The sequence below is a fragment of the Vigna radiata genome, chromosome 6, assembly GCF_000741045.1.
Source record: "Vigna radiata var. radiata cultivar VC1973A chromosome 6, Vradiata_ver6, whole genome shotgun sequence".
Taxonomy (NCBI): Eukaryota; Viridiplantae; Streptophyta; class Magnoliopsida; order Fabales; family Fabaceae; genus Vigna; species Vigna radiata.
Genome location: NC_028356.1, coordinates 12,037,526 through 12,050,678, shown reverse-complemented (window position 1 = coordinate 12,050,678; position 13,153 = coordinate 12,037,526). Strand labels below are relative to the sequence as shown.

General features: G+C 36.4%; 1 protein-coding gene across 3 annotated transcripts in view; it reads right to left on the bottom strand.

Moving 5' to 3' along the window:
• The window catches only part of LOC106763054 (probable protein disulfide-isomerase A6), a 24,426-nt gene extending 13,531 nt beyond the window's left edge, over positions 1 to 10,895 (bottom strand). The window contains exons 1-6 of one of the 3 annotated variants that reach the window (XM_022782118.1): positions 10,021 to 10,511; positions 8,725 to 8,831; positions 7,968 to 8,027; positions 6,803 to 6,879; positions 6,538 to 6,637; positions 2,070 to 2,264 (exon numbers count right to left, since the gene is read on the bottom strand). In XM_022782118.1, coding sequence (XP_022637839.1) covers positions 2,223 to 2,264; positions 6,538 to 6,637; positions 6,803 to 6,879; positions 7,968 to 8,027; positions 8,725 to 8,769 — 324 coding nt within the window. In that variant the 5' untranslated portion in view covers positions 8,770 to 8,831; positions 10,021 to 10,511 and the 3' untranslated portion in view covers positions 2,070 to 2,222. The other 2 variants (XM_022782117.1, XM_022782116.1) reach the window with 2 other exon arrangements.
• Positions 10,896 to 13,153: the final 2,258 nt, after the last annotated feature.

Genomic DNA, 13,153 nt, shown 5'->3' with positions numbered 1-13,153 from the left:
TTGATTCCTCTAATTTAGTGTTGCATTTTAAGTTTTAATTGTGTTTAGATAATTGTTTGTTGAAATGTTGGGTTTAGCACTTTATTTTACCTTGATGTTTTCTAACTTACACAGTTGAGTTTAATGTCCATTCATTGTAATTCAGTTATTCGTATTCACAAAATCACTTTTCAAACCCCCCCTTTTTCGTGTTAGACTTGACTCTGAACCGTAGTTGGTCCTTGAGAGACGACCTAGGGGTCATTCCCTAGCATTATAATGCATTTCTAAATTGCAATCAAATTTGTATGGGCCGCGACACTCATCACCACGACATCCTTCAAAATTTTGGCGCCGTTGCCAGGGACCAACGGTTCGGTTTTAGGTTTTTTGTTGTGTTAGTTTGTGTTTTGTTCTGTCTTGTGTTGTGAGTGTGATGTTCTATTCTATGTGTTCGTTCTTGTATGTGTGTTATCATGTGTGGTTCATTTAGATATCTTTAGTTGCATATTTTCATTCCATTCTTCTTCCCCCCCCCCCCTTTTTCTACATGTCTACCCATTTTGATTCTGTGAATAATGCTTATTCTGTCAGTGCCTATGATTATGATTCTCCTTTTGGATGTTACTTTAATGATTGTGATGTATACTCTGCTGATTTCTGTGCTGAGAACAATATGACTCATCCTCCCAATCATGAGAGTGCTCTTTCGGAGCCAGTTTCACTTCTTGAGGATGATGCTCATTTCGTTCTCACCTCTGGACTAACACATTTGTTGCCTAAGTTTCATGGTTTTACAGGTGAATGCCCTCACAGACATTTGGAGGAGTTCTACACCATTTGCTCTTTAATGAAACCTCCTCATGTCCCTGATGATCACATGTTTTTAAGGGCATTTCCGCATTCACTACAAGGAACAGCAAGGGATTGGCTTTATGGTCTTCCTCCAGGATCCATCACTTCTTGGGAAGATCTTAAGCATATGTTTTTGGATAAATTATTCCCTGCTCAATCCAATTTAGTTCACATAATCAATCTTTTTTCAACAGATGTTTTGTTCATGAATGATCAATCAACTAAGCATAGATGTAAACATGGATTTAACAATTCTCACCAAGCAAGTGTTTCACTCAATCACTCAAGTGTTTAGGAGGTCACTCTACTCTCTACTGTTCACATGTCACATAAAACAATATTGTCATTCATCTAAAACAACCAAAATCTTCACATGCAAAAGTCATCACAAGGACTTTTTCCAAGGCATGTATTGTGGCTGGGCTATCAAGAAAATTGGTTTTTTCTGGAATACAAAATCCTTGAGTTAAGAGAGTTTAAATCATCATTCAAAGTTCAAGCACACTCTATTTTTAACCAATCTCACTCATTCCCAACTTCTTCCCTTTTTCATTTTACATTGAGTTCACTTTACATGTTTTTTCTCTTTTCTTCTTTTCTTTTTTTTCTCATGCATTTTTCTTTTTCATTCTTTTGAACTCAATGCTTTTCTTTTTCTTTTGCCTTTCACTTTCCCCATTCAACCCCAAACTTGAACCTTTTCAACACATATAACTATTCTCAACCCAACTCAAGGTAATTCAATTCAAACAAGGGTTTTCATACTATTTAAGGCCAAGGTTCAAAAAGGGTATATCATTTAAAATTCTTTGGGTGAAAATTTGGCTAAGTAAGGGCTTTCCAAGCATGGCCTTGATCATATGACATACACATGCAATTCAATCAATTATCAAGATTAAGTCAATACCATTCATGATTCCTTGTGGACAGTGCACACAACAATAAAACTCTGAAGCTCAATACCTAACACAATCATGCTTTCTCACTTCTCATTCATGAATCCTGCTTAGCATCAAAATCATAATCATGAATCACTTACTCATCTGTTCACATAGTTAGTGAACCATCAACTTGGATATCATTATTCACACATTCTCAATCATCATCCACAATCAATCATCAATAGTAAATAACTCATCATGCAATGAATTTGAACCATTATTCGAATAAGTGTACAAGTCAAGCATAGACACAAACATAAACTTAACCACACTACTAATTCAAAGAGATAAAACCTGGGTTGCCTCCCAAAAGCGCTTGTTTAACGTCACGAGCCTAACCCGAACCTCATGGATCCACCAACATCAGTACCTTGGAGAACTGCTCCACTTTTCCTCCCAAATAGTGTTTGAGCCTCTGTTTGGATATACATGCAATTCACATGCAATTCAATCGATCGTCAAGATTAAGGCAATATCATCCATGTTTTCCTGCGAACAATACATGCAACAATAAAAACTCTGGAGCTCAAAATCTCACACACATGCTTCCTCACACACAATTCATTCATACACCATGCCTAGCATCATGACCACAATCATAAATTCATCACCCATCTATTTCATGGATATCAACAAGCATTACAACTAAATTTTCTTTCACATCAAATAATCATCAAATAGATCCATCATGCACATCAGTTAGTCAAACATTTTCAGAACAAGTAATAAAGCTAAGAATACACACCAAAATTAAAATTCAACCTATTTTAGGGAATTAAAATGCAAAAGTGTAAGAAGAAATTCTAGGTTGCCTCCTAGTAGCGCTTGTTTAACGTCGCGAGCCTGACCCAAACCTTGTTGGCACTCGTCAGTAAGTGCACTATCTTGCACCACCCATCAGTAGGTGTACCGTCCGGATATCCATCAGTGGATACCAAAAAGTTAGCATCCCTCAGTAGATGCTACCCAAAAATTGTTCAGAAAATTCAAAAAGTACAAGTTCCAAAGAAACTAAAACCAAAAATCGAAAAAAGAAAATTGTTCCTAAAAATACAAAATTTTATTCCCAACAAATTCAGCTCCTCTTCTTCACATTGGGATCTCCATCGTCCCACCAACTCACTTTTCTTCGGTCCACCTTTTTGGTCACTTTTGAATATGGTCTTTGAATCTCCACCATTCCTTTCTCCTTCAACTCCTTTATTATCCATGGCTTCTTTTTAAATCTCACTTTGCTTCCCAGTAGGAGTGGGTCTTCTTTTGCCTTTGGGTGAATGGTTCTTCTCCCTTTATTTTCAGGCACCTGCAAAACACAACAGCTGTCACAATAATCATTACCTCTTAAGCTTTCTTCTTGTTCTTCATTCACCTCTAGCTTCTCAAATGTTGTTCTTTTCACTGTCTTAATCTCATCCCCTTCACGACTAGTATAGAGAAATAGATAATTCAAATATCTCATCATTATTCTTCCATTATGAACATCAATAAACATCTTTGATATTGACATGAAGGGTCGCCGAAAAATCACACGATGCTCATCTTGTGTTTTAACATCCATGACAATGAAATCTGGTAAAAACTCAAGACAGTTTCCTCGCACAACAACATCTTCCACCATTCCTACTGGCCTTTTTTTAGAATCGTCTGCCATTGTTATCGTCAAATCAGAGGGTTTCAACACAAGTCCACCGATTTCCTTCAAAAGTTCCGTGGATATCAAGTTAATGCTGGATCCCGAATCTATCATAGCTTCCCCATCCCAATCATTCAGGGAACATAACAGTGTTAAACACCCTGGATCTTTAGCCTTAGGAGGATAATTACTCTTTTGTNGGTGAACGACAAGATCCTCTTCTTCATCAGTAAGCTCCATTTCATCCTCCTTGTTACTTTTGATTCTTTCTGAATGGGGAGGACTCTGCTCATTTTCTAAAGGTGATACCGTCACTTCACCAACTTCTTTTTCCTTAATATTTTCCTCTCCTTCATCTTCACTGCTCATGGGTTCAAAGAATTCATCCATTAACATCTCTTCTTCTTCACTGTTAACCACATGGAATGGTTCAATATCTTCCTCCCAACCATCTTGGAATTGGTTTTTCTCTGTAATTTTATCCTTCTTGCCAGCTGCCCAATCTGTGACTCCAGTGACTTAAAGTTGGCCTAATTGTTATTCACTTGCTGCTCATATCTTTTGTAGAAGTCATCAAATCGATTACTCAGGGCTTTGATAGACTCAGTCAAATTACTTACTTGCTGCCACAGAGGTAATGGTTGTTGCTGCCGGAGTTTCCTCCTTGACCCGAAGAAGCATTCTGGCTTTGCCCAATACTTGGATTATTTTCCAACCTTGGTTAGAACCACCTTGGTTGAAATTTCCTTGTTTGTATGGAAATTGGGCCCCCATATAATTCACATCCTGTTGCATTCCCTCTGTAAAAGCACATTGACCATTAATATGGTCACCACCACACAAATCACATAATTGTTGTGCCTGGGAAATATTTCTGAGTCCCCGAGGAAGTTCAGAAATCACCTTTAGCAACTTGTCCAATTTCTTACTAAGGAGGTGATTTTGTGCTGCTGCTGCGTCTTTAGTGGGGAGATGTAAAAGTCCTCCTTTTCGCGTGCCTCTTTCATTCTGCGACACTTCATTGAGAGCCATCTCTTCAATTAAGTTGTACGCCTCATCCTCTTTCTTTCTATTAATGCTACCTCCAACCGAGGCATCTATCATCATTTTGGTCTGAGTGCGCAAACCTCCAAGGAACGCTAGCAAGTATGAAGCTTTATCAAACCCATGAACTGGGGTTGCTCTCAACAATCCTTTGAATCTATCCCATGCTTGCCCCAATGTTTCTTCCATTCCTTGTTTAAAAGAAGAGATTTCTAACTTCCCCTGATTGATCTTTGGAGGTGGAAAGAATTTAGTAATAAATTGTTGGTCCACTGCTTCCCACGTCCTGAACGTTCCCTCCGGGAAAGAATTCGACCAGTCTTTTGCATTTCCTCCCAGTGAAAAAGGAAACAAGCTAGGTCTGATTCTGTCGTCCGTCACTCCAGTTATCTTCACTGTGTTGCAAATTTCTCCAAAGACTGTCAAATGCTTGAAAGGATTTTCATTTGACAACCCATGGAATTAGTTGTTCTGGACCGACTGGATAAGTGCCGGACTCATCACCATGCTGGTTGTATTCTCTGTTGGCACTGCAATGCTGTTAAAATTCAAGAGGCCAACTGTCTTAGCTGCGTCCCCTAGAGTGCATCTGGGAGGAGGCTGATTTGCCATCTCCTCAAGATTTGGTTCAACAGTCTCAGGTGGAGTAACTTCTGGAGAAAGAGATCTTTCACAAAAAGGGCGTCTCTTCCTCCTCTCGTATGGTAGACCTTCTAGCANAGGTTGTTGGTTTTTCCTGCTTCTAGTATGTATTGTCTCCTGCATGCACAAGAAACACACCCTAAAAGCACTTTTAAAGAAAATAAGACAAAACGCAATAAAAGAAAAATAAAAACAAAAATAATTACAAGCAAGTCAAATTCAATCAATTCACACTACTAGACAAATAAACCTCGAGTCCCCGGCAACGGCACCAAAACTTGTTGACGGATTGGCAAGTATACCAAATCGTACAAGTAATATAAATGGTAAGACCAAGTATCGTTTTTCCCAAGAGACTCTTATGGCTTTCTCTTTCGCTTGAATTAAAATAATAAGACTTCAAAAATAAAATTTAATAAACTGGATTTGAGAATAAAAATATTAACATGCAAAATAAATGTTGATTCAATTGACAAGTGAAAACAATGGATGGATGAATGTTGTTGGGTACTAACAATTTCATCTATTCCACTCTTTATTACATACTACCCTTGATTATTAGATTGATTCCATTGTTATGCGACTTTCTTAGCCTCCCCTTAACCCGATCCCTCGGCGAAAAGGGCCTAATATCAANTACCGGCTTGCTATCCCTAGCCTCCCCTAGTAATTAATACCGCATTATAAACAGAAGTTAGCGCAATTGATCGTCCTACCCCTATCCCTAGGTGGTATTGCAGAATCAAGAGATTACTCACCAGTTCATGTCATTACCGCACGTCCCCATGTCAATAACGACAAACAACGATATACCAAATGAGTTAAACGATAAAAGCCTTAAGCACAGATGATAACCCAACAATAATCAATCAAAACATATGGAGACCATATAAATAATCAATAGTTTCAATAAGAGAGAGTATCAAAAGATAACATTGAATTCCCCAACAACAATAGGGTTTAGTTCACCATAGACATGGTGAAACTAGATGAAAAATGGAAGAAGAATGATAGAGCAAACCCTAGAAAAGATGAAAAGGAGCCTAAGCATCCAAGAGATCCTCTCCAGAGAGCAAAATTAGGTCTGGCCGTCTTCCCCTGTCAAAAGAATGACTCTGAATTCGTAGTAGGGGTATTTATAGGTGAGGAGCGCGTCAAAATCAGGCCCAAGTCCAGCATGCTACCGCCGGGCGGTTTGAGTGTGCCGCCCGGCGGTTTGCCACAACCTGCCGCAATCGCCAACTCCTGGCGGTTTCTCTCAGCGTGAAATGTTGCCTACTCCTCGTCCTTGACCGCCCGACGGTTTAAGTGTGCCGCCGGGCGGTGTGTCGACTATTCCATTCCATGGAGTGAAACGTGCTCAATAATACATTATGATATGCAGTTGATTACATTAATCTCCAAAATATTTATGATATCAAACATGATAAAGTCATAAATTACCTTCTCAAGCATGCGGTCTAGGCGAAGAATTTCATTCTTTGCATAGTTCGTACCCTTTTCCATACTCTTCTTGGGAAGTTTTAAGTAGAGGCTTCCATATCTGGCCATAATGGAAGAGGAGAAATGTCATAAAAACAAAGAAGTAAATCTTTATAATTAAAGAAAAAACTTTGGGTAAATAGTTATGGCTTCACAATAATCACAATTGAAAATAAAACCAGAGAAACCATCACATAGCAGAACGAAACCATAAAATCATTCAAACCTGGCAGCAAAACCCTTGAGCTTCTTAACTTCCTCCTCAAGCTGGGAATATACTGCCTTCTTGTAATTATCATCAGCCTGCACTAAGAATAGATAGTCATTATAATGATATTATTCCAGTCTCTTTCATTTTAATTAACATATGTGATTAACTAACTTTAGAACTAAGCCGCCCTTTCCCATCATGGTATGTATCACATTTCTCATTGATGAAGGCTACAAAATCATTCAAACTATGACCACCACTCTAACTATTTCTTCATCCAGGTTAAATGTTGCAGCAACCTTTTCCAAAGTATGGAAATACTAAAAGTTGTAACACACACTTACAATTTGATGCACAGCGGAAATTGAAGAACTCCTTTAAGACAAGTCCTGTTCATATAAGTTTAGTTATATCTTGTAACATATTTAGCTACTCAAAGGTTACTAGAGAGTGGAAGTAAAAGAATTACCAAAAAATTGCCTGGTAGTTAAATAATTACCAAAAGAATGGTTTAAAAATCTTCACAAGCATAAATAAAGAGACAATTACCTGTTTCGTTAATTCACTTAGAAATCTCTCTAATTATATATTTAATTTCATTGATATAAAAATAAAAGCAATTAATTATAGTAAGAACATTGAGCGAATGTAATATAGTTAACTTATATAACTTTTTTTAGTATAATTTTAAGAATTATCATGTGAATATATTATCTATATGAATTTCCAATTATTTTTTCCTTATAGGAAAAATGTCTAAAATTGCTCTCCTCTTTTTCTTCATCATACTTAATGAAAGACTTGGGATAAAATCGGCACAAAGAAAATACAAAATGAACAACACTTTCGGATTAAACTCCTTAAAAATCTATACACCATTTCATTCATATAAGGACAATAAATTCAGTATCCCAATAAATGATTATTGGAGACCTTTCTCTTTGGATAACCTTCTCAGTGACACTCAAATTCATGAAACCTTATCATGGTAGGATAAAAAATAAGTAATTGTAGCTCTACTTGCTTTTTATATAACAACTTTGGGATAATAGTGTTTGATAACTTGCATATATTTCATATATAAAACCTGATTAACTAAGATAAGAAACTAAGAATATAATGAACTAAAGTTAAAGTTTAAATTTGAATAAGGTATAATGCTTGAAATAGAAGTTCTCACGTCTTGCCAATAAATGGTCTCATACTTGGTTCTCCTTGACCATTGTGAAGAGCTGAGGCACTTTTTTGAGTTGCACTCGCAAAAAATATTCAATTATGTTAGTCCAGACCACCAAATAGTTCATGATAGCAAAGACAATATGTAAGATTACTGCTTTCAAGGTTCAAGTTGTGGATCCATGGTAGCTAAAAAATTATAGGCAAAAGCAACTACATATATTGGTCAATTTTTTTAAAGCATTAAAATATGCAGTTGCAGGATAAATGACATTTTTCTTGAAAGTTTATATGCTTTCTTGTTAACAATGCATGGTGATTGGACATTTGTACATAGTACCATAGCAACCTATGCAATCTCTACTCTCATATAATGCTAGGAGACCTTATAGAGAATTGCTTATTTTTTTAATAAAAAAGAATCTAGCCTATGTTCTACTCATCAGGGCCAAAATGACGAATACTATTTATCCTTTCTTTCTTGTTTTTATTTGTGGCCATGTGTCCCAAGACTAAGATAACATGCAGATTTAAGGTTCATAGTAATTTATCATTTAGCCAATAATGCAAAGGACAAAAGATATTAATACACGAGTTTTGGTAGAAATACTTACATATTTTCTTTAGGTTTACTAAAAAACTCTTGAATGTGTAGGGCAAATGATTAAAAGTCTTTGGAGTTAGATTTTGGAGCTATTCATTTCACCACCCCACACATTACACATTTTCTTCTTCTATAGGGAATGGAATGAACTTTATACCACCAAGATCTTGACATCAAGGTTGAGTAAAGGCTCCCAAAGCATAAATCCTATTGGTGCATTCCTTCACTTGAATGGTTGATATCCAACATTCACAAAATTCCACCCTGGTTGCATATCAAGAAACATGTTCACAGGAGCATCACAAGACATACCAAGCTCAATAATGGTATAGTTTGATCATCCCAATCAAAAATCTAGTTCAGCCAGCAACTAACAATATTTATACAGTTACATTCACATGTAATTAATCCAATCGGCACCCATTACATTTCATTTTAAGGTTTTAACACCATACTTCAAAGTTATTCTAACCACCATTCTAAAATTCAAACATGCCTTTTATCATATTCTGCCACAACAAAAGAAATCACTAACCCAATGTATACAACAAATAACATGGTCATAAACATTTCACAAATGATCCTCATTCAAACCAATAAGATAGATGCAACTTACCAAGATTAATTCGGTCTAAACAAGTATAATAGCAAAACAGATACATATGTTACACCTAGTTCCAAATTTATCTAATCATTCAACACTCTTACCTTTAGGAACCATATACTAGCATTTTAAACAAGTCAGCGTCGGATAGGGTGTCCACTTCTATTTAAACTCATTTTACAGTGACCATATCCTACGGGTTCAGCATCAATATAGTAGACCACAAGCACAAACTCACTAGGTTCATATGGTCCTAACTTGGCTTCTATCAAGTTAATTTATTCTTGTCCATCTCCCACACTTGCAACCTTTACTCTGTTTTATTAATACCCATATCTCCCATTCTTAACTACATATAACTTGCATATTCCACAGAATAGGGCTACCAGGATCAACATGCAATTCTATTTAGCATCTGGTTAATTCATTTTATCATTAATTGGACATAACATACTAATATTTGATTTAACATCACCACGTACAAACACCCAATCTGCCCCGACCCTTAAACAATAACACAGAGGCACATTAAACATCGAACTTTCATATTAAAATTACACAATAACAGAGTTAATTAAATCTGATACATGAACAACAATTAAATCAATACATATTCAGGACATCACCATTTGAACCTGATCATTATAATCTCTGAAATTATACACTAACATACCAGAACTCACAACCTTGCAATTCCAACACTTTCCATGAAATCAAATATCAACCCATGCACCTTACTACTCTATACTATTGATAATTTCAATTTTTACTGTAGTCTTAAATCTACCATCGAAAATAGAATTATATAAAAGTAATTTATTCTAAATCATGAGAATTTATTTAACTTACACAAAGTTTAACAGAAAAGTGAATCATTTCATGATTGGAAGTACCCAAACAACAAGCCTACAAAGGAAGAGATTGGCGCAACTAGATTTTACAAATCTACACTTCCAAAAACAGCCCCTGCACAACTAAACACATGATCCAAGCAAAAGGAAACATGCCACAAAGTAAAACAAAACGAGAAAGGACACACTAGAACCCAAGGACTTAGGTTTTGTTCGATGGAAAACCTAAAAGGAGGAAGAACTCGATTTTGGACCGATTAAACACTTGAAAAGAGAGATTGAACCGATTAATCGGTGTAGAACAATGATTGAATGGTGGAAATGAAGGTTTAAATGGTGGAAAGTGGAAATAATCGGTGAGAAAAGCTTTTAAACGGTTGAAATTGAAGGAAAAGGAAATATGATGGAGAAAACCCTAGGTGGATGAAGATGTTCGGTGGAAAAGGCGAAAAAAATGAAGGAAAAAGATGAATTTGTAATGAAAATAAAACTTACGATGGAGAAAGACGAGGTTCGACAATGGAGGAGCTCTCTAGCGAAGATGTAAATGTCTCGAACTAGTGAATAGAAAATGAAGAGGGTTTTGAAGAGAGGGGTTTAGGGTTTTATCGTTAGGGAAGAACATTAAAGGTATCTGTGGGTTGTGCTTCCCATGTATAACGCCATCCTTATTCGTCCTTCCTGCCACTTATTCTTCCTTGCTTCGTGCTCCTCCAGTCAAATATTCAAAAGAGGAGAGTTTCATTGCGTGCGAGAGAGGAGAATTGGAGCTAGGGTTCATGAGAGATTCAAGAGAACACAACAACTCGAGTGAGTTTGCGAGTAAACAAGCTTGAAGTAATGAAACTTAATTTTAATTTTTTAAAAAATAATAATTTCTAGATCCGTATGTAGGATCGGTAGATAACACTTGCTTTTATTTATATAAGGATTATAGTATTTACACACGGATGTTATCCTTAGAAAACAATCTCGCCATCACGCATGTAAATTATATACGGATATATCGGTAGGTAAAATCCGTATGTAACTTATCCGTATATAAAATCCGTATATAATACCTATGTTATATACGGATAAAAATTCGTATATAAATATCCGTAGATAATAACTATTTTTCTTGTAATGATGTAAAACAAGGATAATATATCTAAAACCAACTTTTGACTCTCACTAGACACAACCAAGTGTTTTACCTGATTTAAAGCTCATTCTAGCCATAAAGGGTGTATTTTAATATCAAATTTAAGTATGAAAATAACGGGTTTTAGACTGTTATCAGTTAACACATGTTCTTGGTCTCTTAACATCATCCTCCCGTCATGGATACACATCACCATTTTAGAAGTTCTGATGAAAGATCTTCCCAAAATCAATGGAATCCTTTCATCATTTTCCTGATCCATGACTATAAAATCAACCAAGAACTCCAACTGCTCAATACGAACAATCACATCTTCCACCATACCGTGTTACTTCTTAGTAGAACCATCCGCCACTGTCAGAGAAAGTTCAAATGGTTTTAATACTAGCCCTCCAATTTTTTTTCAACTAACGCAAGGGCATCATATTAATACTAGATCCAGAATCTATCATAGCTCTTCCTACATCCACATCAGTAATAACACATGGAAGAGTCAAACCCCCTGGATCCTTCATTTTTGGCAGATGATTCCTCTTTTTAGGTTGGATAAAATTTCCTATTCTTCTTCATCAAGATCTATCACCTCTCAAAGATAATATTTTATTCGCTTGGAGGAAACAGGAATTTGCTAAAGTACTGAAGGCACAACAATTACTTGATTAAAAATCTCTCTGAATTGTCCACCGTAACTGTCTTTTCTATTTTCCTCTTCTTCTCCCTCACTACTTTCTAGCTCAACAATCTCTTTTTCTTCTTCCTCTTCATTACTTTCCACCTCAACAACTTCCTCTTCTACTTTGCTCTTGCTTCCATTTACAACAACTTTACATTCCTCTTTAGGGTTAACATGAGTGTTAGCCCTAAATTGATTTTTCTTTGTGATTCCCACCCTCTTTGACAATTGACCAATCTGCATCTCCAAAGTTCTGAAATTGGCCTGGCTCCTCGCATAGTGAGAGTCATAAACCTTCATAAATTTGTCAAATCTATCATTAAGGTCTCTGACAGTCTCTGTCAAACTACTCATTTGCTGCCACAAGGGTGATGGTTGTTGTGGTCTGTTGTAGGGATAGCAAGCTGGTAATTAATAATAGGCTCTTTTCGCCGAAGGATCGGGTTAAGGGTAGGCAAGGAAAGTTTGCATAACAATTAGATAATCAAGCACATTAAACAAGAGGAGTAGACAAGAGGGAGCGGATAAGATGAAATTGTCAACCCCCAACAACTCCATTCATCCATAGTCTTTTCCGTCAATTGAATCAAATACATTGCATGTTTATTTTCTGTCCTTGCATTCCACACAATTAATTTTTCTCTACAAGTCTTACGATTTTAATTCACACGAACGATAAGGCCTATCGAGTCTCTTGGGAAGAACGATATCGGGTATTACTGATTATATTACTTGAACGATCTAGTACACTTGCCAATGACTTAACAAGTTTTTGCGCCATTGTCGGGGACTCGAGGATGTTTTTAGTAGTGTGAATTGATTGACATTTGACTTGTTTGTAATTATTTGTTTTTATTCCGTTTTGGTTAATTTTGTTTTATTTTCTGTAAAAGAGCTTTTAGGGTGTGTTTCTTATGTATGCAGGAAACAATACACATTAGAAGTAGAAAAGACCAGCAACCTCTCTTGGAAGGACTCTCAGACAGTAGAAGGAGGAAAGTTAGATGCCCTACAAGTGAAAACTTTCCTTCTCCTGAAGAACTTTTGCACTCTTCATTTGAGATCTCTGCATAGAATATTGAGGAGATGGCGGACCAACCTCCTCCTAGGCGTACACTTGGGCACACATCCAACATGGTGGGTCCTATGAACTTTAACAGCATAGCTTTGCCTGCAGACAATGCAACCAATATGGTTATGAACCCTGCTCTTATCTAGCTCGTCCAGAGTAATCAATTTCACGTAATGTTAAATGAAAATCCATATGATCATTTAACCACTTTTAGCGAGATTTGCAACACCGTGAAGATAAAT